Below are 26,011 nucleotides of genomic sequence, written 5' to 3' on the forward strand. Positions count from 1 at the left end.
TGCAGCCTCTTGTGCACAGACACTTCTCTCTGGCCTCTCATTTCCCAGACAAGACCAAACCAGAAACCAAGACATCTAAGAGGATTCAGAGATGAATCAAACAGGCTAATCAAAATATGATGAATGCAAAAACTCTAAAAAAAGTCAGCTAATGAAATGTACCACATAAAAGGTGAATGCCAAACGCTGCACACACATTCATCTGTGATAAAGCTTTGTTATATAAAGTCTGTTTTATCTAGATTAACAAAAACGTACTTTTCCATTGATAGAGCTTCAGTACAGTGGTTTCAGGGTAAAAAACAAAACATGTTTGGGTTATTGTTCTAAGGTTGCCAGCTCTCATTTATCAAACACACAGTACACAGTATGCAAAGGCACATACCTGTATTCCTCCGTAGTGCCACATACATCTGCAACTTTAATGAAGCCGTTTTAATCAGAACTCATTATGCACAGCCACGGGATAAAAATGTCAGCTAAATATATTGCGCAAATTATTTGTTTGCACATTAAAGCATGCATGAAGAGTTCCCAGTCTTAACCCATTTTAAAAAAAACTTGACTCCGAGAGGGAAGGCCAAGTCCTGGCCTAGTAAAAGCTTGGCATGCCGACAAACATTGCAGTTTATTTGCCTTGAAAAGCAGGTGAGACTTAGCGAAATACCACTTCCTTTTAGCAAGCAAAACATTTAACGCCCAACTACTCTGCAAATCAAATTGTCTGTGCATGCAATGCAATCAGACAAGGATGATTCCTTTTGTGGTTTTATTTGAAGGAAAACAGAATCTCCTCTGCAGCTACTCTCATTTCTTGAAGTTTGGAGATGAAAAACCTTTTAAGTAAACCTTAAACTCCCCCCCTTATCTTCAAGGAGACCATGTCTGTCTCGACCTCATCTATGTATGTGTGTTTGAGCTGTGCTGGTGTACTCACAAACTGTGTTTTGTTGGCTGGCGGTGCCTCGGTGATGGACTTGAGGTCTTCCACTGTGACTCTTTCCATGTTTTCCAAGGCTGATCCAGAGTAGAGCACGATATCTTTCACAAAAATGCTGATAGCTCTGAGCATGTAGGACACAAAAAGATGCATGTGGATGTAGTTCCTGGTGCAGTGTAATCGTCTGGGGGAGAAAAAAACAAACAAGAGTGGCAAGGTAAATAAAATAGATTCAACTTCTGTGTGTCTTTTTTTTGTGTGTGTAATTATGCTCGTGGGCCGGCACACCTTCAAGTAAGAGTGAGATTTTTCACTCACTCACACACACACACATATAAACGATACTCGTTTTAATTAGAGCCAGCTGAGTTCCACGCTGACTATAACACATTCTTTTAGATTTAGGGGCTTGAAACGCACAAATATTGAATTGCTCGCCTCAAAGTGAGCTGTAAAAACAAAATTGCAAGCATGTGTCGAGTAAAGCGTGCAAACTTCCCTCTGCAGACGAGCACAAATGTATCTGTCAAACGCTCTCCAAAAACATCCTGTTTAAGAGTTTACTGTGGAGTGGCACTTTGAGGTCATGGTGAAGATTAGAATCAGGTGTTGCATCACAAAAGTCAAGACAAAATAGTCAGCTATGGTTTCTGAACTAAATATAAGTTACTGATTTTTCTTTTTAAATCCATTTTTAAGTCCATGATCCCTCTAATATTTGTAAATGATCATTTCTTCTCTGAAGCCGTTTTAATTGGCTGGATGTGTGTTGAGCTACCCTTTGCAAAGTATTGATTTAGAACTGGTCAGCTCAAACGAATCAAGCAAACATTTCCCTGGTGAAAAATACAGAACATGACTGCTAATGTGATGTATCCCTTTTTCTCGGCCCGGAAAACATTTACGAGTTCTCCCGTCTGCATTACTGACATGTTGACGGGGAGACACGGAGCGCTCCGCAGCATGGGCCAGAATGTCAGACGGGCCCCTGGGATAACTTATTAAACTCATTTGGCCCATGGATTTCCTGGTGCCAGTTGGAAAGCGTTCCTGAAGCTGTCTGCCTGCTGGCCTGTACGGTAAGGCACGCTGTTAGGAACATTGGTAAACAGTGCCTGCACATTGATTCCTGATACTCGCCCATGATAAACAAAATAAGCAAATAGAGACAAATCCTCCCTGCATTAATCAGATATGGGGAAAAAGTTGAATTCAACCTTGTTTCAGGGCAGACCTATGCAATTAGTCGCAAATGGGCCAAATAAGACCCTTTGAAAACCTTAATATGGACCTATTTTTAACAATCTTACTGTTTTAGAAATTTCATTTTTTTCCTAAACAAACTCTTCTGATAAACATATGAAATATTCCTGCTTTTGGGTATACTCCGTTGAAGACTATTCTCAATGAGGCAACACGAGGATTAAAAATACAGTCACATGTAAAAATCTGAATTTATCTGATAATAATATCTCTTATTATTTACAGCTTGGTGGGATTACAAAGACAATAACAGAGCTTCGTGTCTTTGTATAGAAATCTGAAATCAGCATGCAAACAACAGAAGACCCTAAATGTCAGATGATGGAGCACGCATTACTGCAAGCCTGGAGGCAGACTCCTCTTCAAAAGTCGACATATCATGGTTTGATAAAAGTCAACTTAAAAGTCAAAGGTAATGTTGGATACAGTTGCGTGCTTCATGTTTTTGCCTTGACAGCTAATACGCTGCATTGCATGATTGTACAGCTGTGGCAGATTGCATGATTTCATGCAGAGCCTCTTTCTTTTCATTAAGTCATCCTGAAATGAATATGCCCTCTGCAGCACAGCATGATTGCAACGACATCATGATCAGACATTGGTCCATCATGCCATGAAACATTAAGAATCCCCGTTATGATCCCTCCTGCAATTGCTCTACCCTTAACTGTCTGACCCTGTTTTCTTGTCATTCCCAGTCTTGGGAGCACGTCTGTTTGAAAATATTGATTGGGAAAAAAATTGCAGCGAGAGCATTGACTCACCGGAAATATCCCAGGATGACCACAGCCACCATGAGTGATCCCAGAGAGATTGAGTAGCCCACAGTGTAGATGAGGTAGAGGCGGTGAAAGACCTCCTGTTGGAAGAGCATCATTTATATGAGAATGTACAACAACATCCCCTCATTTCACTGCAGCGTTAGATCTTCTGAAAGTTCAATAACTCTAGATTTCTTCCCTTTTCAGCCACAGTGTAAGAAAAAACATTCAAAAGAAATCACCTGTTGATTTGTTCCTAGAAAGTAAGACAGACGGGTTCTATGAAATATGTGTAAGGTCGGCTACAGAAGCCTTGAAAAACCTTTGTGTGTGTGTGTGTGTGTTTGTGTGTGTGTAAATAACTGCTAAAAACCACAAATACATCTGATTACTACATCAATAAATCAGTTATTTTATATTAAAGTATGTTTTTGATATATCAAAGCAGCAACCAAAATCACAAATGGAGGGCTTTTCTGTTAATCTATTCTGTTCCCTCCTTTATATGAACACAGAGGAGGCTGGTAATGTCATATAATCAGATATAATGAGCACCACAGTATAAACAACACGTTACTTTTACTGTTAGCTCATCTAATGTACTCGTGTATAACAGATAAGGTTCAGGTGGCTTCATCAAACCTGATGAAACAGCACTGATTCAGTATTTTATCATCTTTAAAAAAAGAACATTTATCTCCACCTGCTGAAAAACTTTAAATTGTTTTTTAAATAATATTTATCGTTTTTCAGCTAACAGAGCTTTTTATACTAAAGCTCTGTTTTAGTTTAAGTCATGCTGATGGGTTATTAAACTAGAAACATACAGTTGTTTTTATTTTAAAGATGTTACAGGACTTAGTTTTTATCAGTTCAATCCTCCGGGTCGTTAACTTTAGGCTACATATAAATGCAGAGAAAAAAATGGAAAATGTTCACATTATATCGGCACTCCCTCTCCCCATCACTAAGCCCACTCAAATATGTGTACATCACTTTTTTTTTTTCAAACGCGTCTCTTCTTGGCAACAGAAACGTTTCAAGCACCCAGAAGTAACTGATGGAAACAACATCTGACACGGCTGGTGGAGCTGAGAAAGGCTGGGTGGAGCAGCGTGATGTTCCAGCAGCGAGCTGGCAGCCAGAGGACGCTGTGAGGAGAGCCACTAACCAGACCCCTCTGTGCGTCAACAAGCACGAAGAGGCCAAGAGCCCTGTGTGATGTAACCAGAAACTCTACTGCTGTTATCACTTAGCATCAGAGGCTTGCACCAAAAAACATACCCCTAAAAAAAAATAAAAAATAAAAGTGGGTGCCTCAGTTGTGGTGGTGGTCCGCGGTATGGCACTTAGATATGTGTGGGGATTTCGTTCGTGCATATGCATTTGTCATTAACTGCTGCAGCCCGCACTCTCTGGAGCCCATCATCATAAACATCTGATGTCAAGAGATTGAAGGGCGCCATGATGAGGTTATACCCACATCCCCAGCTCATCATGCAAGCAGGGGAGAGAAATATGAATCTAGGACAGCTGTTGGTGCATTCAGTATTTCATGAGACAAATCTATTTTAATTACACATATTTTATTTTTTCAGTGAGTTATAATTAATTGACTGATTACTCTCTTGTTCTAAGCACCCTATTCATCGTCAATATGAAAGGTGTTTGGTAACCCCTAAAGATGGAACAACTTGTTCATTTCAAGGCTATACAGTTTCTCATGTGAGTTATGCACAGTAGAATAGTTTAGAATGTCATAACTCAAAGTGCTACTCGACAGCAAAAGAAAAACAGTCACCACATTCAGCGGCACACACGACTATTTAAGGAATTACACCATAAAAACGGCTATCTGCGCTTGATGTAATATAAGAAGAAAAATGTGCTCAGAACAATAACTGCTAAAAGTGTTGGTTTGTCTTTAAGAGCCAGGATGTAGCAGTTTCTATACCCAGCGGTCCTATTCACTACAAGGGTTATGACATAAAACCCTCTTAGAAGAAGAGAGAAAGACACACTACGGGATCACACCGAACCTTTGTCAGTCTCAAGGGGGATGATGGAGTTACAGGCTGCTGTGTTTGCTTTACAAAAAAAAATGTTCTCAACATGTGCCGTGGTGTGACGGTGATGTCAGCGCTGTTGGTATTTATGATCCCCAGGTCCAGCTCCCTCATGCTGATTTATGTTACAGATGGTTACGCCTGATTATAATGTTTCGCTAATATGCATGTATGAAACGTTTTGGGTTTCAGTTGAGAAAAAGAGAGGTGTTGTGGTTATTTTTAAGCTGGAGATTCTGACGTTTTTGAAGAGTTTAAACGTTGGCGAAATGAGAAAAGCTGGGAGAGAATGGTTGACAGCCATGTGACGCTAATAATACACAATTTTCCCCCTGAGTTGCTGAGGTTGTGGTTTTTTTTTTTTTTTTAGTGTGAGAGATACAAACACTGCATAATATAATGGAAATAACACAATAGGAAAATAGCTGCAACAAATTACAAAAAGAAGAAACAAAAATCTCCTTATTGACTTTGTCACTGTAATTGTGCAGTAACTGTTTGACTGGATCAAACCAACAGCAAACAACAAAAAGGGAATTCAATTTAATCTCCTGGAACATTTCAAGCATCTTAGTTCTGGGGAAAGTAAGTACACTAGAAATATTGTAATGTGAAATTGCCAAATAATCAATTGCAATTGGCTTCATCTTTTATAAGGATTTGAAAAAAATAAGTTTAAGTTTATAAAATTTCCTCCAGGCATTTCTGACATATTGTGTTCAGCACAAGAAGAGAAGGACGTGAGGTCGCAGGGACCTTGGACCTCCAAATTCTATTAAATATTATTATTCTTATCTTAATATTATTAAATCTATGTAGGTCAATTCTTGAATCCAATTTAACATTTGTACCAGATTTTTTTTAAATATTTAGTCCCTGCAGCGGTTGCTAAGCAATATCATTCAGAAGAACTAAAAGGGAGTAGAAACCATTTTATTCCAGCACAGTATGAGGTCAAGGTGACACCCCAATATTATGATGACCACTTAAACCCATTTTGTGTGGGAACAATGTGACCTTGACCTTTAACCAGAGATTATCAGTCCAAGCGGAGATGTGTGCTGAATTTGAAGAAAAATCCTACGATAGCGTGTTCATACGAAAACAGTGGATGGAGCAGTATTATGTTAAAGGTGCATTACACACCACAGCAGACAAGCACAGCACTTTTTGAAGTTTACTTTATACTCACCAGGAAAGCTACATAACAAGTCTATGCTGCAGAAATCTGGGTTTCCTCTTATCTCTATCTAGTTGTGGGTGTAAGCTGCTACAAGCGTCAGTCATAATTGGTGAGTGCATTTCTCCTCTGAATGGAATGCTTTCTGGCAAGTTTCGCAATTTGCAATTAAAACTAATTAGACACTGTTTTGAGTTTATGTTTGAGCGGACATTAACCTGAATGCAGCCTCACATTAACACAAAGTGACCACATTGCCATCCTGTCATTACTCCCGCTGTCATCATCTCGACGTTTCATTAAACACGAGTAAAGTTCACTCACACTGTGCATTACAGAGAAGACGTGTATAAAAATGTGTAGTGCATGCACAAAGGGATTGTAATTGCTGAGTGAAAATGGTGCAATAGATGCCTAAAAGGCTGTAATATCAAGTGTGACAGCTTAATCTGGGTATGAATCCACAAAGGCTTTGACTCTTAATTGCTGTGAAAGGAGGAACTGTATGTGTGTCACTGAGCAATGTAACTGATGATTATATTACCCTCACCTTTTCATGGCTGTGGTTGTAATGGTAGAGGAATTTCGCACATTCGTTATAATTGGCCCACGTCTTGTTGGTCGTGGCCTGCTCCCACGTTCCATTGTTGTCACACCGACGGTATGCGAGTCCTTCAGACCCAACAGAGAAGTCGAGTTTTAATTACATATTCCGCAAGTTGTTATTCAACACAGTCAATTTCTCATCCTCAGCTATAGCTTCTTAATCAAATCAAACACTGCAAAAGAGGATTCAGTGATGAGTGTACGCTGTTAGAGGCCTGTCGCTGAGCTTTGACTTTATCCCCCGTTCAGTCCTACCTTTGTGGTTGAAGTCATAGATATACTCTGGACACGCAGTGGATACAAGTTTTCCTGGAGCTCCTTCGGGCCAGCAAACAATCCCGTCCCATTCTGGTGAGCAGGAACTATCTGTGGAGACAAGAGCAGAGCTGACTTTTAAAGATGGAGCACCTCTCTTGGTTCAAGCATTACATGGCTGCAGGCTTCTACAGTAGAAGAGTGCTGTATGGTTTCTGTTGTCCTTTAAGAAGCAGGCCAGATAAATGAACCTTATATTGTATATGAAAGAGCACTGCAGAGCAGACTCAGAATGTGCTGAGTCTGAAATAAGTACTGTTTTTTTATTGAACATGGGTCACACAGAGAACAAATCTCTGATCTATTGTTTTATAATTAAGACTTGCAATTGTGGAGTTCCCAGCATGCTGAAAACAAGTAGTCCACTGAATCATGTATTCATTAAGGGCTTGTTTGTTAGCTGCAGCAGATTGAAAAAAAAAGAGAAACTACCACATTGTTGATGGCATCATACTGTTTTTATTTTGTACTGAATTGGTTTCAGTATGGATTTCATTTAAAAGATTCCCTGCAACAAAGACTGCATTGTGGGGTTGTATGAAGCCCATTTTATGTAAGCTATGTTTCATAGAAACAATGAATGCACAGAATAACTATAAGTTGCCTCCCAATTTAAGTTCAGTTTAATGCTGGGAAACGAAGAGACAACAAATCTGCTGTTTAGCTGGACAATAACATCTTTGCAGATTTTGCATGGATTAATAACATGTCACCTTTAATTAGATATAAAAATGTTTCTAATTGTTTAACACTGTCAGTTTATTGGTTCATGGTCTGATATACAGTATACAGCCTACAACTGTTTTTTTAAATTATTATTATTATGGAGTCCTGGTGTTCTAGAGGTCATTTCTTAAAGTGGCAGTACGCAACATGAATGTTTCAGCCTCTCCTTCTGCTACCTTGTATCTCTTTACTAAGCAACAAATGACACACAAAACATGCATGCCAACTGTTGTTACTTTACGTGTCTGTTCCTTTCAGCTATTTATGTCCCACATAGAGGATAGAAATACAGACAGGCAATCAATAATATTACATCCAAAAAAGTGAAAAAGTCGCAACTGGTGTGCAGCTCTCAGCACAAGAGCGAGAGGGAGAGAGAGAGAGAGAGAGAGAGAGAGAGAGAAACCTGATTGGATGTTTGATTCAGACTGGATTTTTATTTTCAAAGTAAACAAAAAGGGGGAGCACGCTCGCAGACACAGATCAGCCCGTTATTCAAAGGAACATTTCAATATAATATTGTTGGTGAGATTCAATAACAAATTATTTTTTTATTTTAACTAAAATTTCTATTGAATTTTTTGCCTCTGTAGCTTTTAAATGTGCTTGTTAGGAACAATAGTAACAATAGTAACAGGAGAGCTCGCTGTGGGCAGACCCCTCGCTCTGACATCTCTCCATTAGTGCATATCCCACGTGGGATTAATAAAGTATATCTTCTAATAAGTGTCTGTTAGAATGTCTCCTCTTTTGTCACATTTGTATTTCACTAATAAACATTTACCAGGGAAAACATTTCAGACCTGAACTAGTGTGACATCCTTAAATAACACTTTACACCTGAATGTTTCGATTAAAGAGTAGGCTGTTCAAATGAAACTCATTTTCAGCCTAACTTAAAACATTTTTGTGGTGAATCATAAAAACAAGTCATGCAATCATTAAAACAACAGAATTGTTTTCCCCCCAAAACTTTCAAGGATTCCAACAAAATTGCTGATGGTGTGCTTTTCTCGAAGATCACTGAAACTATTTTTAGTGCAGAAAGTAAAAGGATCTGTAAATAATACATCTAAACGTGGTGCAGATAAAGAGCTGGAGATTTAAAAGGGTAGAAAATGGCCATTTGTAAGAATAGAGCCCCTTAATTGTAAGCTCTCTGATAGTGGAAGCAAAGTCTGTTTCCCCACAGATTCCTGGCAAACGCCTCCTTCATGGTTTGGCATTTTATGTTGTATTATTGAAACCATCTGCCCCACTGTGACCACTAATAAGTAGCTACGGATAAAACTAAAACTATCCCCTCTTTGCAGTAGATCCATTATTTTCCCATTCCTGTAATCAAACTTGCAAAAAGAAACAGGCAAATAAAAAGCATGTCGTCATTGCTTCACATGTCACTTGGAGCGAGAAATTAAAGAGTAGACAGCGCAGAGCTGACAGAGTCTGACAGATTTTTGGTGGGAGAAAAAAAGAGCGTTTCGTTTTTGAAAATCACACTGACCACACATCCTGAGAGTAAAAGTAGAATTGCTTTAGGTTTTGTTACCATAGGACCACCTACTAACAGGCTCAAATTAAACCCTGCACACACACACATATCATTTCCCGAACGTTTCTTGACCACGTTTAAATATAAACGTGACTACGCAGGGAGTTTGGTATTAGTGATGTCAATGGGGTTTTTAATAAGGTTTTCTTCCCCCCTCACCTCATTTGATTTTGACCTGCAGATGTCAAAACACAGACTGCATTTTCTCATGATATATGCAGCCTTTTTTATAATGATTGCTGATGTTGTTCCTTGCCCAGACCACAAGCTTGAAGGCTGAGCTATTTTCACACTGCAAGGTCCGGGGCATTGCTCCCACATCCCTCCACTGTCCTCTGTAGGCAAACCTCAGTGTTTTCCTACAAGAAAAACCTTGTTTTAGCCTCGTAATGGAGACTTTTGTGTATTTAAAGCACAAAGGAGAAATAAAAACAAGCAGATTACATGTTGAAATACAACCAAAGATCAAGGTTTTAGGCTCACACGGGACTTGATTCTTTCTTAGTGAACCTGTAATTACAGGATCGACTCATTACACAATCCCCCATTTCAGACTGGTGTTTTAAAATAGTCACACTCCACATTTCCTATAATATAAAATAAAAAAGCTGAAACGAACAATATGAACCTGACTTAAAAATTATACCTTAGCAGCTATTTTCTGAGTTTCCCTCAACCCAGAAACACAAGGTCAGACAACAGTACAAGAAGAAAAAAAAAAAGGGTGAATTCAGTCCAAATAAGACCGACCACTTCAAGGAAAAAACACTTTCACGGGTCATCAGAGAGCACAAGAAATATTTCCTCCAACTTTATCTCAAATTTTGACATTCTCCTCAATCTAACTCAGCATCAGGCAAACCACGTCCCAGATTCTGATCTCGACTTTACATAATGACTAACCAACAGCCAGATGAGACACTTTAGTTCAAATCAAGTTGAAGTGAAGTGAAGTCGAAGCCATTCATGTGCCATTAAGTAAGAAACATTTCAGCTCAAGCACGCTAAATGAGTGCATCATGTGCTTATTTAGTCACAGAGTACGAGAGTACAATATGTTTACCTTTAATTCTGGTAAACTGTTGATGGTGATTAGAACGAGCATTATGTGCAATCTTCTAAAAGAGGTCAGGAAAGAGCCATGAGATAATTAATGAGTCTCATCCAGTGTCTGTCCACATCATCAGGTAAGCAGGTCAGCTCTCGTGTGCTGAGAAATCCTCAGAACAGCAGCTCAGGCCGCTCACAGAGTATCAGTCAGACGTTCCTGATGGGCTCGTTAGAGTGCAGGTTCAGTTTTAATATCCTCCCTGATGTCCAGACAGAGCACCGTGCCAGTGAAAGATTCAACAGCTATTGTATGTGTATATATTGCTGTTCACCCAAAGGCCCAACTAGGGACAAGAGTTGGAAATTAGCAATAGCTACATACTCTTTATGAAGCACATCAGTTTCATGGTGGCCCAGTGGTTAGTGTATTTTCACATTTAGCATTCAGACATTAGAGGGGGGTGTCAATTGTCTAACGCTCTGAAAGAAAACAATTATGCCCACTCCTTGTGTAAATGAGAAGATGAAGTGACTTTGCTGGGAGGTGGAGGGTGAAGTGAGACACCAGGCCGGCCAGTCACCACCACATGTCAGGATGAATTAAGGCTGATGGAGGTCAGAGGAACAGCCGACTCTTATCTGAGAGGGGCATAATGTTTGACCTGCTGCTCTGCATTAGCATCTGTGATAACATCCTGTTAAGTAGACTTTGAGAAAAAAACGCAGTGCTGTTATATAAAGCCTGGACATCTTACACAAGATGCTGTTTGGCGCCTACAGTTCTCAAAAACAGCAATACTGTCAGATTTTTGAACATGTAATTTCACATTTGTGGACATTTATCCAAAACCATGAAAAATTGGGAAATACCCAATGTAACTAGTGGTAACGGTCAACAAAAGCCTTTGTGTTCTTAGCCGGGAAGTAAACATTTTTAATGATGTGTTTCATTTACAAGGGGGTATCGTTTGGAGGGTCTAAGAATCCCATGCGACCACAATGCACTGGGGTTAAAGAGTAAATAATACGATTGGTTTGGCTGTGGAATTCAAAATCTTTCTCTGAACAATCAACTGGGAAAAAGGCAGAAACCACAGCGGGATATAGTAGAAGCTGGGGTCGAATGGAAAATGAACACCCATAAATACAAAATTTCACCCCCGGATCAGCCTCATGTTCAATCCCAGCCTTTGGGGAACCCACAGGGAGGACTAAGGAAACAAAAGAAAAATGTGACAACGTAGCTTCAAAAAGCTTCTTCAAATGAAAAGGGGGATATGAGATGAACGTATCAGCAAAAAGATAGCAATATTTTTTTACTTTTTAAAAAAAGCATCAAGGTAGTTGTTACGGAGCTCTGAAACTGGCACAATAATCAGCTGATTCGCTCCTGTAATCAACAATCACATTCAAAGAAATCCCCAATCACGTTCAATCAGGACAAGAGGGCAGGTTCTACAGTCTGACGCACGATCACTTTCACTTTGGCACTGCTCTGCTGCTGGTTTATGCTTCACTCCCACAGCTCCTGGTTAATTTTACTATTAGTGCCAATTGATGTCTCCCGTCTCCTACATCTTATTGCCATCCCCTCGCCTTGTACACGTATTTGAAATCTGTATCCCTAAGGTTAACCTCTGTCTGAATCCCAAGGGCTTCATCACGTCCCTTATTAAACCTTTTCACTCAAGCTGCAATTCATAGGGGACATCCCTGAGTAGCTGAGCGTATTCTGACAAATAAAACAATTTATCTCTTTCCTTCCAAAATCTCATACTTACTCAATGATTGAGTATGTATGAGATTTTGACGCGCTAATCCAATGATGAGAGAAAAGAAAGGGATTGAGATTGGGTCTCAATCCCTTTCTGTGGCGCTTAACAAAGCATTTCTGTCAATATAGACAAATCACTATGGACAGCCTTATGGATTTTCTCTGCTTCTATCCAACACACCCATTAAATTTGGTGTTCAGCATGTCAAACATCATCACTGTTATCCCTTGACCATCGACTGTGACATCACTTACATGTCATACTGCTTAAAGGAGCTAACAACCAACCAGAATTACCCAGCTCCGAAGTGATTACAATGGTGTGATATGTTCACATCATGTTGTTTTTTTTTGTTTTTTTTGCCATGTTAGCGGCTAGCTGGAGTGAGTGGCCCATGTTATTGAATAATTTGCAATGATATTTTATCCAAACATTCATGGCCCCCTGAGTATGAATCCAAAAGGCCTTGGGTGAACATCTGACTTTCTTCCAGTGACATTCTCAGGTTGAGGTTTCTTTTTAACTAATGTCTCAACAACTGTTAACTGGATTGTTGTGAAAGACCTCCTCCTGTGATCCCTAATGTTTTACTTCAGCAACATCTTCAGTACAAAGTCAAATTTGTCAAATACTTAAGTTTATGACCAAATACTTAAAATGAAAATGTCATTCCTATCAGCCTCTGTGTAAGTGTTAAGCACTTCTTAGCGTGATGCCATGCTATAATTCACAACGTAGAGAATTAATATGGCAACAACCTGTTCTAAATCCACATATTAGTACTGTCATTTTTAAAATGTTAGCATCGTTTAATCAGAGTTAAACTCATAGCACTGATGTTTGTTTTACAAACAGCAATATATTCATGTCTTAAAGCTCCTATTTAAATGTTTAACTCACCATGTATTAAGTGCTTGGATTTGATGTTTTCCTCACACTTCCGTTTGGCTCTGAACAACAGGCCAATCTGTTCCTCTTTCGTCAGAACATCATCTGCGTTGACCTGAGGAAAGACAAAATATTAACCAGTGTTATCTTCCAGATGGATGCCAATATTATTTAAAGGAGCAATACGTATGCCTGACACGTAGCGTCTAATATGGGTAGCAGTCCAAATTCAATAAATTGGAGCTGTCTCTCCCCGCCCCCTTCTCCCTAGAGCCGATGCACACACAGGTTGCCATGTCGCGGACACAGAAGCTTCAGTGTTTAGCCAGCTCTGTATCGGTCTATTATTGATCAACTATTTATCAGTTCACCTAACCCTAACCCTCCAAATATTATCTATATAGAATTAACAAAGTTTAGCCTAATATTGACCCAAGTTCTAGTTAATTAGATCTTCAACTTAAAGCATATACAAAACCCTTTCACAATAGTTCAGTGATGGGTTAACAAGCCAGACAATGTCCTCTTCACAGCTGCCCCACAAACCACTGACCATCATAGTCCTACCAACAGCATCTTCTAAATCCAGTTTCCTCTGGTGAAATAATCCTCATCATTTTCACCACAGTTATTTTCTCAGAAGGAATAAGAGTGGAAGGAACAGGGTGGTCTTGGATGTAAGACATCCTGCTCTTTATCGTGAAGGTCAGATTAGGAAGTGCTTTGACCACAACAGTGTTCATGAGCACAGTGGTACACCGTCTTTATTATGGTCTTAGCTCTTTTCTTTAGAGCTAAAAGGTTATAAAAGACCTTGTTTTTCATTCACCTGTCAGCATCAGTTTCACATGTAGTTAAAAGACCCTGCTTTTATTCCCGTGGTTATTTTCACTAATGTGCTCTCAAGCACAATTTGTTCTCAGCTTTTGTGAGATTTTGTGAGTGGCGTGGTACCTCAGGTGGGGTTTTCGAGTCTAGGATATATTTTCCGGTTTAATAAGCCACACTGACTTACTTACTGTTTGTCCATGGATCAGTAATGGGCAATAACGTATGTGACTATAAATGTATAGAATAAATAATAACCTCTGTTTTTTTAACTTAGTGTGACAAGAAGAGTGGAAAAGAAAACCTAAAAAGTCATGCCAAGTGCTGCATTTCAAATTAAGATCACTGCACGAACAAACAGGATTTTTTATATCTGTCATTATAGAGGTATTCATTCATGGTGTGTTTCAGTCATACTGCAGCAGAATGCCATGTGTCCACACAATGACACACAAACCAACATGTGACAGACAGTGTTCTTCAAGGTAGGGCTTAAAACACTCAACATGTCTTCTTGCTTCAGTGATGCAGAGCAAACAGTACAGATTAAAAACAGACGTTTTGCTCAGTCGGCTGCAGTCGTGTTCGCCCATTTCCAACAGAAATTACATGTGTGGATGAAAATAAATCTAATTCTTCTTAGACAAAGGGTACAGAGATTTAAGCAGTGGGGGAAATTCATTTTAACAAAGCGGCAATTGAATCACAAAGATGGGAGAAAAGAGAAATTGAAAGAGACAGAGAGTGAACAGGTTATATTGTGCACGCCTATGCAATTACACTGCTTAAAATGCATTCCGTCCATTTTCAGCTGGGGATTGCATCTCAAATTTTCAAAATAAAAGTCCAGATTTGACTGTAGCCTCTGCTTGAGTTCACAAAATCAAAGGCAGAGATGGCGATATTCAGAGAAGATTCAATTATCCTCTATTTGCCCCACAGTGTAGAAATGTGCTGTGAGACATCAAAAGAGGGTGGCTTAACAGCAGAACAATGTAGATGTAAAAATAAGTTTAAAAACAACAAGTTAGCCAAGATCTAATGAGCATAAATAAGTTAATTAAGTATCTGAGAGAGACAACAAACTGAAAAAAAAAATGTTTTAACTGCAGATTATTACACAAGTATGTTTCTGTTTGGCATTGATGATGATCATAAAATTGAAAGTGGGCTTTGAGATATTAGCTGTGGCTTTCTGTAAAGAGAGCTTGTACTACACTGATCTTACTTCAGCTTTCGAGGGCTGTCGAAAGACTTTTTTTCTAACAAACTCTTTTACAAATTATAGTCCTGCATTCAAAACATTAGAGACAGGACCCTGTTGGAGTGAGATTTTTTAATCATGTTTCATGTGTACGCAGCATTTAAAGGTTGAAGCTGGTCAAGGGAGAGCACATTTGAACTACTTTACTGGCAGTCTGAGGTATAAAATGCATTAAATGCTTTAAAGTGACTTCATGTTTTTTATGTAAATTCTAAGAGACTACGGCTCTCAAAGAAATGCAAAAGCCTTGAAACTATGTCTCGCAGTCATGAAGACATTTAAAGTATTAGATAAAATAAACATGAAGTTAAGTAAAAAACTATAAGCAGAGCCATGTTCCTACATATTTCCCTAGTATTAAACCTTCTGTCTGGTTCCTATTTATGAGCAGTTAAAAAATCTCTAAATCTGTATGCTGAGACGAGGAGGGGAAGCAGGCACGTTGTGTACATTGTCTCTGATGCCAGTGTGTAATTTTGCTCATTTAACTTTAAACTGCAAATACCCAAACTGTCGTGTTGGTTCTAAATTGAAAACCATAATACCTCAATCCATCAATATTTTCACTCCTTTCAGGCCTGAAATAAGGATGTCCAGTTTGAGGCTGAATAAGGTTACAGAATGAAGACGTTTATGGCTTTGCACAGCAAATAACCACGGATGGAACAACATCGGACCGCAGGCGAACAAGGATAGATACTACCTGTTTACTCTACCAACTACGCCAATTTAGAATATTCCACTGAACACTCCTGAGGTGTCCGCGCTATTTTCATCTGAATGACTGGCTGGTGTTACTTTAGGTGAACGCTGCAGGAAGCCAGAGACACTGAATCTCGATGGAAACGGCCCAGGACATAATATCATTATCATCCCTGTTTGGTACTGTAATGTATCATCAACTCTTCAGTTCCACAGTTTGAATAATAGAACTAACAAGCTCTTAATGAATGTTATTGTTTTTTTTCCTTTAATATACATCTTTTTTCTATACCGCCTTCGGTGTGGAATATTTTGTAAACTGGCATAATAAAAAAATTACAGTCTAACACTTCAAAGTTGTGTGAACTGTCAGCAAGTTTACTGAACTTTTAAATCACACAAACTTTCTCAGTAAAGCCAACACATTAAGAAACAAACATCTTAACCTTTGAAAGCCAGTTTGAGCTCCTGGGAAACATTAAACTTAAATGAGAAATAGAGTTTTTGGGGTAACGTCTCTTTCATGTGCACACTCGCTGCTCGCCGAGATGCAGCCATGAGTATCATTTACCATTTAAAGAAGAGAACCCTGGGTAAGAAGTGTGCCCCCTGATTATTCCTGAAAAACTATTCCTCCTCCGTTGGCCCGACTCCAAACCTCCAATGTAAACACGACTCTCACAGGGAGAAACATGGACATTCTTATTTACTGCACTTCATTCAAAACACAGTAATCTTTTTGTTGAATGCTTTCGAGTGTGTGCCAAAATGAAAATTAGAAAAATACACAGCGTATAAATGTGTGTGTTTTCATCACTGGTGCCTAGAATACGAACTCCACTTGAATAAACCACAAGTTTGTATTTGTCTCTGCAAACTGCGGCTGGATGGATTCAACTGCTGCTCGCTGCAAGGATATAAGACCAATATTGAGAGAACTGTATTTAGGAGTTAAACCACTGCGACTAAACACTACCACTATACAGTTTGAGAGTGAAGGTACACTGACAGTTTAGTTTTAGTTGTCTTATTTCAACATTTGGTGTATGGATTATTTTAGTAACTTCATCCCCAGTTAAGTTTAGATATAAACGTTTGGCTTGTTTGTTACCACAAATGAATATATTCACTGTTGAACAAATGTTGATTTCTGAATATTTTTAGCCAAAGGGAAAATGAAAAGTTACAAATAATATTAATGGGGTGCTGGTTTAGCTCAAGTGGAAGAGCAGACACCTCATGTACAGAGACCAAAGTCATCGTTGCACCGGTTGCAGGATAGACCCCTTGCTGTTTGCACATGCTGTTTGGTTGGTGCATGTCAGCCCCCACTCTCTCTCCCCATACTTCCTGTCTCTCTTGAAAAAAAGAGAAGAAGAAGAAAGAAAGAAAAAATAAATGTTGATCGATGTATTGCATTTACTGAGTGGAGACACTAGATTTCCGCTACGTTACTAACAGTTCTGATTGCGGACAGCCTTGCACTTTTTTTTTTTCTTCAAGAGCGTTGTGGTTAACCAAAGTCATTTCCTGAAATACCCTACAATGAATAAGAGAGTCAAATACCGGAGCTTGTGAGGTAGACTTTCATTTGAAAGCACAAAACACCCAACAAAAACTGGAGAATCCAAAAAGCTTAAACAAACCACACAAACACCACGGAGTCCAACGGAGTGTAATTATCTGTACAAGTCAACAATGGATATCAAGTCAAGTACAGCCCGTTGCTCTCATAAGCACTGACTCAGACCATAAAATACATAAAGGAAAAAGACTGAACAAAAGGTCTTATTAAGTAGTGCACAATAACCAAGAGAATTAAACCCATATTCAACCAGAGGGATTTCAGATACTTCCCAGGGTTGTGATCTTTGCTCTGACCGCCCTAAAAGTCAAGGTCAAGAAGAATACTTGTTGAGATTGATGTTTTTCCACATAAGAAGGCAGAGGTGATCATTTTTGTTTTTGAAAACTGAATACCATATTTCCACGTTTATTAAAAAACTTCCTGATGTAGAAGAATATTTCATGTTATAGTGTCTTAATAGGTTTATGATAGAAAAACACAGCTATTTTTTTAAAGCCAACCAAGGGATTGAATTGCCATAATGCTGTAGGTTAACAGAGTTTACTGGTGTCTATGAGTGTGGGATCTTTATAAAATGAACCATAAAATTAGTTCAAAATAGGCAGCCAAAAGCTCTAAGCTGTGGTTGTTCAAGGGAATATCCTTCAGTGCTTCAAACAAAAGATATGAATCCAACTGAAACCTGTTTGACCAGCAGTACCAGACCAGTAAAAGACCAGTTAACCACATACATCTTTAAGAAAATCACAGTCTATTTAAAGTGATGGATGGCGTAGACTGGATTGGGGTGTTTTATTCAAGAGAGCCGCCAAAGTTTTTAAGCCTAATGGTGGCACTAAGGGGATGGTTGTCGGATTAAGAGATGAGTTCATTGGAAAGCTGAAAGGCAAGCTTAATGGTTTCAGCACCAAAGGACCACTTAGAGTCCAGACTTTGCTCAGTCAGATGCTGGCTGACATCCAGAACAACAGTTGGTATTCAGACAGCCTCTCTGTCTTCATCTTCAACGTGAACAGAGATTGTTTTAAGAGCAGATTGAAACCAACAGAAGAAATTCTCACGAGTAAAATAAATGAAAAATGTCACAGAAGAGTAAAGACACAAATGACATGTCATTTGTCTCAATACCAAAAACAGATTTCGATGTGCTGGACCAGTGACTTCCCCCTAAACACACACGATGCATATTGAATCTTTAACTAGAACATTTCAAGTTTGTACAATGACAGTTAGAGCAACATGTACATTTTTTGTAACTTGTACTTTGCGTAGTGTTGACACAAGAAGCACAGTTCCATTAACCTGTATTACAATGTGTATACACAGGGAGCTTGTGGTTTATTTGATGTGAGGGATGCTTATGATGGGGCTTGGATATTATTGTTGACTTTACAGAGCCGGCTTAAGAGTCCTGTCCGTGAACAATTGCCGCTCTGACATGAGATGTTCCAATTTCAAACAAACTGGACACAATTTCTCATTGCAAAGAAAATGTTATGGTGGCCACTAAATCAAGTCATGTCAACGACTGTGCATTATAGTGAACTGATTATGAAAAGAAAGTCAGAACCAGTCACCTAGCCACACTAGCCTAGCACTACATCACAAATATTCTGCTCTGATTGGTTATTGCTGCAAGATACATTTTTGTCTTCTTCCTTTGAGATTGTAAATGAATGAAATGCTTCAGTATGCCCACCCCCTTTATTGTTAACATACATTCTCTGATTAGAACTCTTTTACTAATTGGACTGGAAACACAAACCAAAGCCGTTTTAGCACCTCAGAGTCGACCAATGGTGCCTCTGTCTGTTTGCTGATCTGCTCACTGAGGATGAGATTTTTTAGCTAAATGGTCGTATTAAGTGAGACTTTCCTCTCCAGCTCACACTTCGTCACATAGATGATAAATAATATACAGTTCATATTTACCCTGCTCACTATAAAGCACCTCTATTATGGGCATACAGTCCAATGTTTGTTTTATGTACTTGTTTTGGTCAGTTGCCATTCTTTACACCGTAGGCTAACATTCACTTCCTTGTTGTTGGCATATCTTCAAAATTGGATCCCAAGGGCTTTTGGACTTTCCTGTATGTTTTTTTTCTCAGCAAAATAGGGGGGTCTAGAAAATTATAACTCTGCTGAATCTTGTTTTTAATGGCCCGTCCGCTATCTGGAAAAAAAACTGAATATGTTTCTTTTGACATATTGCACCGCATGAATGTTTTAGCGGATGAGGTTCCTGGATATTCTAAACTCTATGAGTCAGTGCCACTCCTCTTCAACTGTGCAATTTGCATTTGATGATAAAAACCACGAACCACAAGACTGGTTGTCCTTTGGAAATGCTTGCCGACCACATTCTGACTTAAAGCAGCATTTAGCTCCTAATTATACCCCTGCTCTGGTCGTAAGGCTGAAGAACAGCACTCTTGTCCTTGATGGAAACATTGTGTGTGCTCGCTCTGAGAAGCAGCAAACATCTCATGTAAACCGGCTAGCTTTGATTGTGTTGTTCTCTCAAATTAAAACAGACCATTCTTGCGTTATGTGAGGGAGTTCATACACAAAGTATGGAGCCGTGCAAATGCAGTATTTTCATTTTCATCAAAAGCTTTAAAACTACTAATGGTTATGCAACAATCAAATGCACCAGATAATTCCTAATATCTTAATGGACATCAAAAGTGTCAATAATAACAGGCAGGGACAAAGGGTATAGTACAGTCTTTTTATATGTGGATTATGATGATTATGAGTCAAAAATAAATGTTTAGATGTGGATTTATCTTCCATAAGAGCTTTTTTTACCAGCTGTAACAGACCATGCAGTGTGACTACCCACACTGTAGCATTAATGGCATATCATAGCCTGACAGGCAAGGCTTGGTAACATGAGCGGTAATCCTCCGCAGTTGAGGATAAAATACAAGATAATGTCAGAGTTCATTTTAGCTTTCAAAGAGCATTGGTCGATCATTCCACCAGGAGAGAAACATCAATTTTTAACAGCATCAATACATTGTCACAGAAATAACATTTGAATTGCTAAGTTGTATTCTTCTTTAATTCATATCAGCAGTAATATTGAATGTCACATTTGTGAGTTCATTGTATTATCTGCAATTTGCCTTAACATGCAGTTATTGTGAAAAAAATGAAAAAGGTGAGGCTGCAGAAAGTAGGGCACTATATAATTGATTAGAATCGACAGTAGGTACATTTTAATGGATTCATACATTTTTAAATCAGAGTTTCACTAAAATACTCACTGCCGCAAGAAAAGATGTCTGAAAGCTTTCCAAAGGTAAGATTTCCCCCACAAAGTTTTCATAAATGAATGATGCCAGAGGATTAGGTCACTGTTAGTGGTTCAGGTGGAGTATCTTGTTCCTGTTCATTCAGATATAGACTCTATACCGATGACACGATAACTTCTGTTTCTAAAGTACTGAACAGCAAACTCACAAAACGTACAAAAGCTTGATCCGCTGCTGGATCAACTCAATTCCCTGTCTGTCATAATTAGCCCTCTGCTGGGAGTCTTCAATTGCTTTTCCCCCTTGTTGAACCCCAAGAATGCAGTGTCATTACAGACAAACACTTTCACAAGTCGAAAGAACTGTAAATGCAGCCACCATCAGCAAGCTCAGCATGCACATCCTTCTGCTCGCTCAGGCCAGTAATTCTCGCACAGATAGAGTCAACAACAGACAGAGAATACTTTCACATCATTGTCTCCTACAGAGATGCAAAAAGGACTCGAGTGAATTATTCCTGATTTAGTGTCAAGAATTATAAGTTGTAGGGTTTCCATATGTAAGAAGACTGCTGTCCTGGAGAAAAGTACGTTACATAGCAATAAGTATAACAATTGTGAAACGCTAAAGATGACATATATCCTTACATTTAATTTATTAATACTGATCAGCCCTTTAGAGCTACAGCAAAAGTTAATGGACAGAAAATTAATTGGCAATTATTTTTAGGTTCAATGTTGGGTAATGATTGGTTCAGCTTCTTCACTATGTGGATTTTCTTCTTTTCCTTTGTTGATAGTAAAATTAATACATTTCTGTTTCTTAGGCTTCAGAGAATTGCAAGGTTGTTTTTCCCCTATTTAATCATTTCACTTTAATATATATTGGTCTATTAGGTTGTTGTTCCATTTTGCATGCAGTAGGTTTGTACCGAGTAAGACCGAGCACACCTTGAAGCCTATACGTGCTCTGGCCTTTAAAACCTTTAAAATGACTTCTCAGCATCTTCCTTGCAGCTTGTATCAATCTCTGCCAATACCAGTGAGAGCAGAACACAAAGCAATCAGCGTCTTGACCGTGGTTAACGTTCTCAGTCCAGAAGGAGCTGAGGGCAAAAAGGTGACACATGTTGAGGACAATACTCCAAGCAATCAGCCCCTTTTCTACTGTGATGAACTAGGACAAGGTCACTATTTGTACAAGACTCCTAATTGTAAGTAGCTTCCTATTGCAGCCTCTAGATTGAACTTAATCACTCAAGGTGTCTTCCATTGCCTGCTAATAACACACCCTTCTGATTTGCTCATTGAAGGGGCCGCTGAGAGTGAACTCTTGCGCAGAATCATCTCGACTGAGGTGCTGATTCTTAGAGGGGTAATTCTGGCACAAACAGAATTTAGAATAAGTCACGTCGGAGCTCACTAATTACATACAACATCAAATAATTGGAAATACACTCTAATGAATGAACAACCGTTTGTGTCTGTAATCAAATTTAGATACAGGCAAATCAGTTTAATGCGCTGCGATTTATTTGAAGCATAAGGTTGTTCTTAACATTCTTACTTCATGGCTTTTCTGCGGCATTAAAATGAATAAAATTAATGAATAAAACATGATAGCAAAAGCCCTGCTATGACATTTAACATGATATTTTAAATTTGCATATGTTGCATCTCTCCCTTCAGCACAGCTGAAAGGGTTAACATAAATAACACGTAGCATAATTCCCTACGTGACTTCCAGGAAAAAGCTTTCACTTAACATTAGTACTTGCAACACAGCCTATTAGAGGGAGAGATGAAATAAATATCAAATAGAAGCTTCAGTAGAGCCTTTATTCAAAACAGAGAGTTTTTCATTTCTGGGTCTCTGTTACCCTAAGTTGCCTCTGACCATTTATATTTATTGCCAGTTTATTGTATTACTTTTGAAATTGCTGCTCAAAGGCCTGCATACTCTAAAAAGCTGTTCTTCCACATATGAGACTCTATAAAGCCACTAAAAGATGTCCTGAGCCATTAAAGTATTAACTACTTATTATACATATCACATCAGAGCTGCATTTAGAAGTATTATTACATACTGTATCTGGGACACAAAATACTAATGCACACGGTTGAGGATAAAGATGCTCAGATGGTCAGTGAGAGCCACATGTAATACACAGTTCACCGTGTACTAAGAGGCCTGCGACGGACCTGTCAGCATGAGCTTTCCAATTCCTACTAACTGCAAGGTCAACGGTGCTGAGGTCCGTGAACCGTGTTTTTATTTGGTTGAAAATGAACTGAACTCATGTGTTAAAGGCAGAGTCTGTAGCAAAAGGCAAACATATAGGACGGGTAAGAACAGAGCAAGTCCATTCCATACAGTGTGTTCAGAATGAGATTCATTCAATACTACAGAGATATGGGTTAAGCACATTTAAGAAAACATGTTTCCTTTTTCCCTTTACAAAGCCAGTAGTTTGAAGTGTTTCATAATGATAAGACTTTCCAAGGATAAAATCTAGATACTAGTAGCACGTTATTATGTTTAACACCACAAGGTTTTTCAGTCCTTCTTTAAACTGAAACAAACCTTATGTTACATATAATAATTAAGATTAGTCTGTAAATATTGGAATCTTTGAAGAGTACTCAAGGGATGTATTATTGTACTACTGTGAAATGCTCTTAATTATTCTATGAATTCATCGTTCCTGTTTAGACCAATACAAGTTCAAGGCAGAGAGTACAGATGGAGATGCTAGAACATCATGCTATATGGTCTAATGCCTCCCTGAGTCTTCAGGCTCCTTCTCTCTCTCTTCCTACACTCTGGCAGATTTTCTTTCATTTTCAAACTAATGGTTTTACCAACCTAACCGCTGGGACTCAAGTCATATTTCGATTAAAGGTCTTTGGACAAATATAATTTTTTAAGATGTGGAATCAGGAAAAGATGGTGAGATTTAAAAAATGAAAATGATCCAAGCAACTTAGGTTGTATCTAAAATATATAGCAAATAATGAATGGGTTTATTTTTGGACAGAGTAGTTATTTTCTATAAACAATCTGATACAAATTATTCCTGATAAAAAAAACATAAAAAATGCACGCCAAATAAAGTTCCTCAATCCACATTGAGTTCAGGTTCTTGCCTTAATGCATTAACCCATGCAAGGCTGCAGGACCTGACTACATCCCTGGCTGGGTTTTTTTCCAGCCTGTAGGCGTCTTAACAGACATCTTCAACATCTCTCTCAAGCAAGCTGTCGTACCCAGAGGATTCAAAGTCTGCCACTGTGTGTCTACGTAAATCAACCATGTCCTGCCTGAATGGCTCTGTCTGTAATATGGCTCCGACATCTGTCATGAAATGCTTAGAAAAACTAGTCATGGATCACATCAAAGCAAGCCTCAAAGTAAGAGAAGCCAGAATATCAACCTTTGCAATTGGAGTTTTGATTTGTTTTGTCAGACAGACAGACCTCAGAAAGTCTGTGTCCGCACAGAACCTCACACTGAGCACATGGGCCTCAGGGTAGCATGCTCAGTCAACTGCTCTTCACTCTGCTCACATAAGACTGTACGGCCAAATCCAGCACAAACCAGTTCCTCAAGTTTGCAGATGATACAGCTGTAGTGGGACTAGTCACCGACGACGAAGAGACAGCCTACATCGGAGGTTGAGCAGCTGGTGTTTGGACATATGTCTCTCAATGTCAAAAAGACTCAAGATATAATTGTGAATTTCAGAACTAATGCTGACCACTCCACAATGTGTAGAGGGTCAGCAGCACCAACTTTATTGGTGTCCACATAGTTGTGGATCGAAAAGATCTTTGGAATCTGGACACCTCTCACCTGGTCAAGAAAGTACAGCAGAGGATGCACTTCCTCATGAGGTATCCTCCTCGCCTTTTATCTGTTTAGAGTGTCCTGACGACCTGCATTAGTCATCAGGGTCTCTCCCCCCCGATGATGCAGAAAGGGAGCCCTCTGCATTGTAAGAGACTCTTTCCACCCTGCAAATGGACTTGATTTATCATGAATGGTTTGATCTCCCGCTATCTGGTAGGAGATATCGCACCATTAAAATGAAGACAGCAAGATTATGCAACAGCTTTCCACACACCATAAGATCGTGAAACAGCCAGCCCCACTGAACACCTACAAACAAACTACCTTTTTAATTATTTCCATTAGAGCCCTCCAGATTAATCAAGGGAATATCTGTATCTGTAATTTTATCGTAGAAATGCACCGATATTACTCGATTTATTCACCAGTCAAATCATCTGGATCTATGGATTATAACAAGCATTATCACTCTCCATTGTGTCAAGCAGTGATGCACATACATGCTCAGTTACTTTCCAGTTGAGTGACCATCTTGTTTTCCATTTTTTGTGTTCAGAGATCAGAGAATAAAAATCAGCCCATTTATTGGTCTCTGATTTTTTCTCTTCCCACTATCGATATCGTTATCTGTCCCAGAAATTCCATATCGGTCGGGCCCTAATTTCCATCCAATGTTTTACATATTTTTATCCCTCATTTGATTTCTTGCACAGATTGCTTTTGTTGTTTTATTTTCTTAGATTGTTTTTTAAATAAGTGTGTTACTTTTCCATCTATTTATTTGTTGTTTCCTCAATGACTCACTTTGGAGCTGCTGTATGTATGCAACAGAGATATGGATGGAATGACAATCAAATAAACTTGATCCAATGATCACCTGCGTGATTGAAAACAAAAAACTAATTAATTGCATCCCAGACTGCTCAAATATTCTCAACCTGATTACTGTGATTTAGCCATTTAATTTATGTCTAACTATATTAACTGAGCACACAGGGCCACAAGGCTGAGCCTGTCCTTAAACACACACACACATACACGTCAGAAGTCCACCAGGGATAGACACAGTGAACTTTGACCAATGAGCAATGTCATTTCATGTTTGAAAAAGGAATCATGCACAACATTTTGTGATGACATTTTTAATAAATCATGAATCTGACCTTTTACAACTAAACATTGGAGTACATTTCAGTCCAGCCCAAACCTTTAATAAGTCCCTGCAGTATTATACAAGTTATTTAAATACAGAACTAAGCTGCACATGCGTGATGACTTCAAGTCCAACTACATTAAGATGTTGTGCTCACACTGGCTCAAGTTTGAAACTCCATAATGCAGGAGAAGAAGAGCCAAACTCTGCTCTGTTATCTGAATGTAAACTGGCTGAGATTT

General features: G+C 38.8%; 1 protein-coding gene across 1 annotated transcript in view; it reads right to left on the reverse strand.

Annotated features, from left to right (window-relative positions):
• Window positions 1–26,011, reverse strand: part of pth1r (parathyroid hormone 1 receptor) — a 46,818-nt gene that overhangs the window by 9,918 nt on the left and 10,889 nt on the right. Inside the window, exons 2-6 of the mRNA XM_061044933.1 lie at window positions 13,135–13,237; window positions 7,072–7,182; window positions 6,761–6,882; window positions 2,968–3,062; window positions 938–1,124 (exon numbers count right to left, since the gene is read on the reverse strand). Of these exons, the coding sequence (XP_060900916.1) occupies window positions 938–1,124; window positions 2,968–3,062; window positions 6,761–6,882; window positions 7,072–7,182; window positions 13,135–13,237 (618 nt within the window). The remainder of the gene's footprint in view (window positions 1–937; window positions 1,125–2,967; window positions 3,063–6,760; window positions 6,883–7,071; window positions 7,183–13,134; window positions 13,238–26,011) is intronic.

Source organism: Labrus mixtus, chromosome 8 (genome assembly GCF_963584025.1).
Source record: "Labrus mixtus chromosome 8, fLabMix1.1, whole genome shotgun sequence".
NCBI classification, from domain to species: Eukaryota; Metazoa; Chordata; class Actinopteri; order Labriformes; family Labridae; genus Labrus; species Labrus mixtus.